We start from the raw sequence: 7231 nt of genomic DNA on the forward strand, positions 1-7231 counted from the left end.
CTTCAATTCACCATGTGATTCCAAAAAAACAATAGTTGGCTTCCTTACCATGGCATATGCCAGAATAATTTAATTAAAATAAATTTTAAATTAATACTAGTTAAACTAGCTTTATAAAAACAAGAATAAAGTACAGTTTTAGTCATAAAGATATAGTCATTTTACAAAGTTGATCTCGACTCGAGATTTAGGGAATGGTTTCTGCAATTGGAGAGGTAGAGCAGCCGATGTTGGCGTCTCAAACCTTAGGCGGCGTATCCTACTGCGGGTGGGTGCTGGGTCCTTCAAAAATGTGGCATAGAGGAAGCACTCTCAGCTCGTTCCACCTACATCTGCTCTCGACAAGCTCGACCGTATCATGTCAGCCCCGTATCATGTCTGCAATCCTCTGTTTCACCATGTTGTGACTCCCTTGTTTAATTGCTTAGGAATCAATTTTTGGCCAACTTCGTAAAACGGCACTAAAACCAAAAATATACTTAGCCTAAAAACGAACAAACACACAAGCATATGTTGGGTGGGATGTGGAATAAATGAAATGGTGGTGTCCTTTATATTTGCTCGTAAAATCGTTATATTCAATGTAGGAAATAAATAGAGGCATTGTACAGTTATCACTTTTCAATGTGCAATGCCCTAAATTTCTTTTCTAATGGAAGATGGGAAGGAGGATAATTAAACCTACACATCCAAACAAACAAATAATACTAATAATGAATTGAATAAACACTATATGATTCTTTATCAGAGGTACATTACTTATCGACGTGCCACCATTCAACTCTCACTCTCACTCTCTGAATAAATTATAAATATGTTAAAAGGAAGAAAAACGCAACGAAGGTGCGGAGTTAGCGTGGGCCGTAGTCGAGGTTCTCCCAAGCGAATGGAACTACACAGCCGACATAGGGGTGTCCTCTTAGGAAGACACAGACACACACACACACAGCAGCAACGAGGAGCATTGAATGTATGTAAGGTTGTTGAAGCAATCCTTGCGAGCCTCCATACCTTTTGCTTTCTAGTCGATACCCTGCAACTGCACACCTGGGGCATCTTCCTTTCTCCTCTACTTCCAATGGGTTCCTCTCATTCTCAATTGGTACACACACCTCGCCATTTCTCATTTTTGCAACTTTCCGCGCAACAAGCTCATTGTAAGAATGATTGTTCCTCATCAAGGCATACGCATATGGAGACAATCCGTTGACATCCAAAGCAGAATTCCAGCTTTGCAGACCAACCTACACGAGTATTATGGTGAAGAATGTCATTTGCAGTTCACTGTTACAGTTGTTGGGGAAGAAAACAAAATGGTACCTACCTCCTGAGGATCACTTATTAGGGCATCGATCAAGTCTTCTGAGGAAGTTGCAGACGCAGCCAGATGCAAGGGTGTGAGACCACCAGGTCCGGCTAAGTTAGGTGTGAATATGTACTTCTCAGAAGCATCATCAGGGTCGATAACAGAGTAATGGATCAGCAAATCAATCATCCTCCTGCACCTCCTTCTCACTGCCCTGTTCAAGGGGTGAATTTCCCATAGCATTGTCATAGATTCCATTACTAACCCTTTCCTCCCCAAGTTTAGTTCTAGTAGGATGTCCAGGAGAGTTTTTACCAAAGCACAAAAGTCATGCTCGACAGTGAATATAAGAAGAAATTTGAACCGATTAAGCCTGTAATCTGGGATCTCATACAAAGTAGAGTTTCTCTTTCTTTGAAATAGCCAACCAAGTTCATCCAAGAAACGAACGACTTCTTCCCTCGACCAAGACCTTTCTGTACTCTCAAGGTGATCACCACCAACTTCGGCACTGCCATTGATATGAGGCTCAAGGAGCCTCAACTCATAGCAGATGGTTTTATCAGCTATAATTACTGGGAATGTAGTGCCTCTAAAACTATTTTCAACCTGTAACATTCAGAATGTCAATGATCCACATGCTTTGTTTTTTTCATCCAGGGGCGGGTGGTGTGATAAGAACCGAAAGCTCTGAAAATTGATACCTCAACAAAGCAGCGACCAAGCATGTTACTTGTTCCATCTATCTTAAAGCCACTCAAGATTATTTCATCACGTGCAGCGTCTTGGCACATTGATGCGCAAACTTCTTCTATATTATACCCATCTGCATGTGTGCAGTGTACCCTGTGCATAAAAAAAGAAAGTTGCATAATGAAAGAAAAGGAAGAATCAACAATTACTGTTCAACTGAATACCGATCGCACATACTTGGTCCCTTGGATTGTCAAACCTCTCCCCCTCAATACAAGAGAGGTCTCTTGCCCGGAAACAACCGCAACAGGAGACACTGAAACCAGTTCTGGCATAGCAAAGCCTTTCAAAGTTTTGTAGAGACGGATTTTCCCTGAAGATGCATAAAAAAAGGAAGAAGTACAAAGAGAAAGTTAAGAGAATTCAGTGAAATAAATGGAATTAAGAAAATTAAAATTCTTCAAAGAAACGAATGAAAAGGCTAAAACCACCCTCAGCCTAGTAACATCCTAAAACCTTCAGTGGTTGGAATGACAAAGAAATACAAAAGGAACAAGGCTTACCATCTTTATGGGAAGCCATTTGTCTCTCAGTGCAAACCAAAAATCTTCCATTTCCCCAGAAGCTTACGTCAGCACCTTTTACTAAAGAGCTGACACAGTCAAAAAGGTTTTCTTCTATCTGCAGCAAGAAAGAAAGCTGGTCAATAAAAAGCCGCACTAGCGAGGAATCTCTATCTCAGAAATGCACTCACATGATCCCAGGCATACAATGGCATAGATAAATACAATGAGAGGACTATGCAACCAGGCCTGATAAAGCTCTCCATTTCTGATGGACTGTTAGAAAGCCAATTGAATATCTGAAAGTAGAAGCACCAATGCCATTAGGTCTTTCCTACAAGCCAGTATATTGTCCAGATGGCCAAACTAAAGGAACATATACTAACCTGAGTTCGTAAAGAGCAAGGCAAATGGCTGGGATCCTTGTCAAATAGTTTGAAAATGATTCGACCAGTGCGATCCTAGTAGAAAGATGTGAAAACTGTTAAGATATGCTAGGTAAACTAGGAAGAGAAGCCACGATAAAAATATTGGTAAAAGATACCAAGACAATGGTCTGCGAGTACCTGAGAATCAGAATTCAGACTGGGTGGTGAATGATCAGTTCCGGAAGAAGATGCATAACCAGCTTGGTATGGAGAACTTTGAATCGAAGCATTTTCAGGAGGCTGAATTGAGCCACTGAAAAGCCGAAGTGATGTACTGCACCCATTGCTCATGGTTGATTTTGCACATGCAAGTTCATCTTCACTATTTATAAAATGATTGCACTTCATAGTTTCTCTTGAAGTTCGCATAGGAAATAGATCACGCACAAGAGGTGGTGAAGATGTGGGTGATATATCTTGGGAAGGATTACTACTGTTGGATGAAGGGTAGGTTGCATTTAACGGCAACTTCCTTGAACTATTATCTTCAGGTGATGAACTAAACAACTGTAAATGCAGACTTGGACATGTCTCTGGAACATGACAATCTACTTCTTCCATGGGTGAATTATGGCAACTTGTACTACTCCACTCACCTCCAGCGGAACCTTTTTGTGTATCTAGACGGGCGGCATTGTCAACATCGGGTGATTTACTTTTTTCAAACTCACTTTTCTCTTTGCTTGGTTGAGATTGTATTTCCAAGGCATCAGAAGGCACTCCAGGAGCACCTGAAAGACCAGCAAGTAAGTCCATGGTCGATGGGGAAGAAGCATTTGCACTCATTTGGTTCTGGTTTTCAGAATGTGCATGATCAGATACACTTCCACTTGTAGAATTCAAATGAGGTAGCTTGGCTGCTATGATTGCCGGCAATGGCAAGGAATTTATTTTACTAAGAATTTGTACAAGCTGATCTTTATCAGGTAGAGAGGAGACTTTAGCATTCCTGTCCTCTGGGTTCCCTGTGATTTACAGATATAAACAATTAGCAGAATGTCTAATGCATGTATGCAAGTACTTCTAAGGACAGCACAAGAGCTACCAACTTAATTTAGCAAATTCAGACTACAGATGAAACTTAGTTGAAAACACTTCACAGTTAAAAAACCTTTAGTAGCTAGCATTATACCTTGTGGACGAGTTAGTGCTGCCAGTAAATTGATGACATCCACTTCGCAGTTGATATCATTGTGGGAACCACTGGGAACTGGCACCCGTGGAGTAGCATCTTCTGGCTGAGTTTTCCTCCTCCTTCTATTATGTCCAGCAAGTCTGCGCCTACAGCTTCTCTTTCCATCGTCAAATTCAGAAAGTGGGTGGAACCTGATACAATAGAAAGAAATTAATACTATTGAATATTCAACATGTGAATCACCACAGAATTTTAATAAAATACAGCAAAGTAACATGCAAAAACAATAATGCGATCCACAATGCTTAATGAAAATGATCAATATCACAAACCTACTGCACTGTTGGCAGAACCTTTGCATCTGTCTTCCCACTAAAGCTTTACCAGCTTTGCTGTGCACCTCACACACCTTGTGTCGCCGGTGATAATCCTTGGCAGTACAGAGATCTTCCGTGCAATCATCTACTTGACACATAGGACGGTTAGCAGTACTAGGTGATCCAGACCTCACTCTCTTGCTGGGCCTTGACACAGGATGTGTCTCTTCCATTAAATTCATGCTACCATGGCTGCCATTGCTCGTGGCTTGTTGTTCTCCACCTCCAAGCTTCAGTAGAAGATTATCATCATCTTTTCCGATTTGATTATGCTCTGAGGGATGTAAAGAACTATTCTGTGCTTCATTGTTCCTTAACAAGTCTGGTGGCACCTGTGAGCCTCTTTTCACTTGGTCTCCATCACATTGCAATGGTCTAGCAATAAACCTTGAACTATCCCAATCCCAGGACTTCGGATTCCAATTATCAGGAGGGTTCTGATTAATATAACAAGAAGAGTAAAAAGGCACACTCCGTTTCTTCACTATTGGACGTGGACTGCAAAATCTTTGTGCCAGTGCTTGGTGGATGACAACTGGGGAAGCTACTTGTGCACCTGCCTCGTCCATATGAACAAGATAACAACTCTATAACTCCTGAAAATATAAAATACAACTTCATCATACAAGAAAGTTAAGGATATCCATATTTGTAGCTAATAGGTGTTGAAACACAAGTTCTAGGGCAAATTTATTGGATTAATGTTAAACGTAATGAACTACTATTTGCTAATATCACTTGCTGACCATAAACGTGTATACTCCCAATTCCCAACCAGCAAGTCATAAACCAGAACATTTTTACTTAAAAGTAGAGCAGGGTAGATATGTCACCGTTCTGATTTGGGCTTAACATTCTGTTACCCTAACAAATTTGTTACCTTTGCCCATACAACCAATATATTTACTGGTCAGCTATGGCTCCTCAATTTGAGTAAGAAAAACAAAAGAATTCTGACGAAAATAAACTCGGTAAAGTTATTGATGATAAAAAAAACAACCTTTGGATAATTTATACAGTGGTGTGCCTAACACCAACACAAATCTGTACATAGTCGATGATTCAGAATATAAATTAGTATTGATTTAGTAGCCTAATAGCAAAGAATATTAGCTGGAAAGGATTATCAATCCCAGTATTCCCCAACATATGAGTATATAAAAAGATGAGTAATTTCTTTGAACAGACAGACAACCAAAATTCTCCAAAGCTGAATTTAATCGTAGCTCAAGCTAGTCGCCAAGGGAATTAAAGGGAAAGAACAAATTCAGTGCAGGCCAATCAGTATGATACTATGAGGTCAGCAAAAGGTGAAACCAATATAGTAATCTCCAATCACAGACATACATATGGAAGATGGAAGAAAAGAGGGCACCTTCACGGATCAAGGGATTTCATCGAAAATAGTCGGTTTTGATTCGACTCATCTGAACAGGAACGAGTATTCAAAATCAGTCAAGATTTTTTACTTCAGAGCTACCAGTAGTCGTCGTCTTCTTCTTCTTCTTCCCTCTGAAGACTCAATTAAGAGTACTAGATTTTTCTAGGGGTTTGGCAGTAGAATTGAAGAGACGGACTGAATCTTCCAAAAAAACGAAGAAAGTAAGGGGAGATCTATGAAGGTAAAGGAGGAGTGAGAAGAAGATGAAAGGATTGAGCCTTTTTTTTTTCTTTTTTTTTTTTTAAATGAAATTCATATATTTATATCATATATATAAAGGAGGAAATTACAAATCAACTCCTATAACAAGGAGGAAAGACACGCGGTATCCAGCACCCTTTACGCCAAGGGGCTTGGATGATGAAAGGATTGAGCTTTTCTCTCTATATTTTATTTACTTGAGCACATTTTGTTTCTTTCTTTCTTACACGTTTACCTTTGTCGTCCCTCTTTCTACCATGCTTCTCTTCGCATACGTAACTACGGGGGAAATTGGAGAAAAATGTTTCATTAGCCTTTCAAATTGATACAAAAAGTTTGAAGTTAATATATATCATATAAAATATTTTATTACTATTATAAATTAATATATTTTCTTTATTTAATTAAAACCGTTAACTATTATGTTTATATCTTCAATTTAAATTCTTCATTAGAAATACTTTGAATCCCTTCTTTAAAGATAAACATAAAAATAAAATTCAAATACGGCCACAATTTTTTCAACCAAACATAAATTCTCACACCAAAACATCACTCATTATCTTAATAATATTCTCACAACCTTAAACTCGTGACAAAATACACATCTGCTGCTACAATTTATTGCTCCAATCACTGCAGCCAGCACCTCAAGCTTGGTTTTGACAACAAGTACTATTGCTTCACTTGCTGCAAGCATCTCAAATACTTTATTCACTATTACTAGAACTGATGCCTTTAAACTTATGAATATGGGCATCAAACAACTGATTAACAGGAAAAAAATTAAACACAAAATCAGGATTTGCTTCATATGAAGCATTTAAAGCTGACGAAACTGATCATCTAAGAATAAGCAAAATAGACAACTTGTGTTCTCAATGAAGCTCCTCTGTAGTTCCTCCACCTCCATGTTTTTAGCTGCATAAGCAATTAAAACAACCAAGACATATTTTCTAAACTAAATCACAGTCAATAGCAATCAAAACTTATAAAGTATATAGCAACTAAAAAGCAAACAAGAAGTGAAATTTAAGTAACTACACTTAGATTTTAAGCCTACAAAAGTGGCCAATTCAAAATTAAG

At 38.7% G+C, this 7231-nt stretch overlaps 1 protein-coding gene across 1 annotated transcript; it reads right to left on the reverse strand.

The window, feature by feature from the left end:
- Positions 1–702: 702 nt before the first annotated feature.
- On the reverse strand, positions 703–6165 carry LOC121762070 (squamosa promoter-binding-like protein 14). Its single transcript, XM_042157828.1, has 11 exons — positions 5878–6165; positions 4458–5098; positions 4123–4316; positions 3129–3955; positions 2949–3023; positions 2754–2861; positions 2563–2680; positions 2237–2372; positions 2011–2152; positions 1325–1915; positions 703–1244 (listed from the first exon to the last, which is right to left on the reverse strand). The coding sequence occupies exons 2-11, from the start codon at positions 5069–5071 to the stop codon at positions 852–854; spliced, it is 3198 nt and encodes a 1065-aa protein (XP_042013762.1). The 5' UTR covers positions 5072–5098; positions 5878–6165; the 3' UTR covers positions 703–851.
- Between the last annotated feature and the right edge of the window lie 1066 nt (positions 6166–7231).

This window comes from Salvia splendens, chromosome 13, assembly GCF_004379255.2.
Source record: "Salvia splendens isolate huo1 chromosome 13, SspV2, whole genome shotgun sequence".
Classification (NCBI taxonomy): Eukaryota; Viridiplantae; Streptophyta; class Magnoliopsida; order Lamiales; family Lamiaceae; genus Salvia; species Salvia splendens.

What these genes read in the sequence shown, in the direction of transcription:
- LOC121762070 (XM_042157828.1), bottom strand. Translation starts at nt 5,071, where the DNA reads ATGGACGAGGCAGGTGCACAAGTAGCTTCCCCAGTTGTCATCCACCAA. An exon ending in CTTGCTCTTTACGAACTCAG is followed by an intron (nt 2,862 to 2,948) that starts GTTAGTATATGT and finishes TTCTACTTTCAG; the next exon opens with ATATTCAATTGGCTTTCTAA. An exon ending in CATTGTATGCCTGGGATCAT is followed by an intron (nt 2,681 to 2,753) that starts GTGAGTGCATTT and finishes TTCTTGCTGCAG; the next exon opens with ATAGAAGAAAACCTTTTTGA.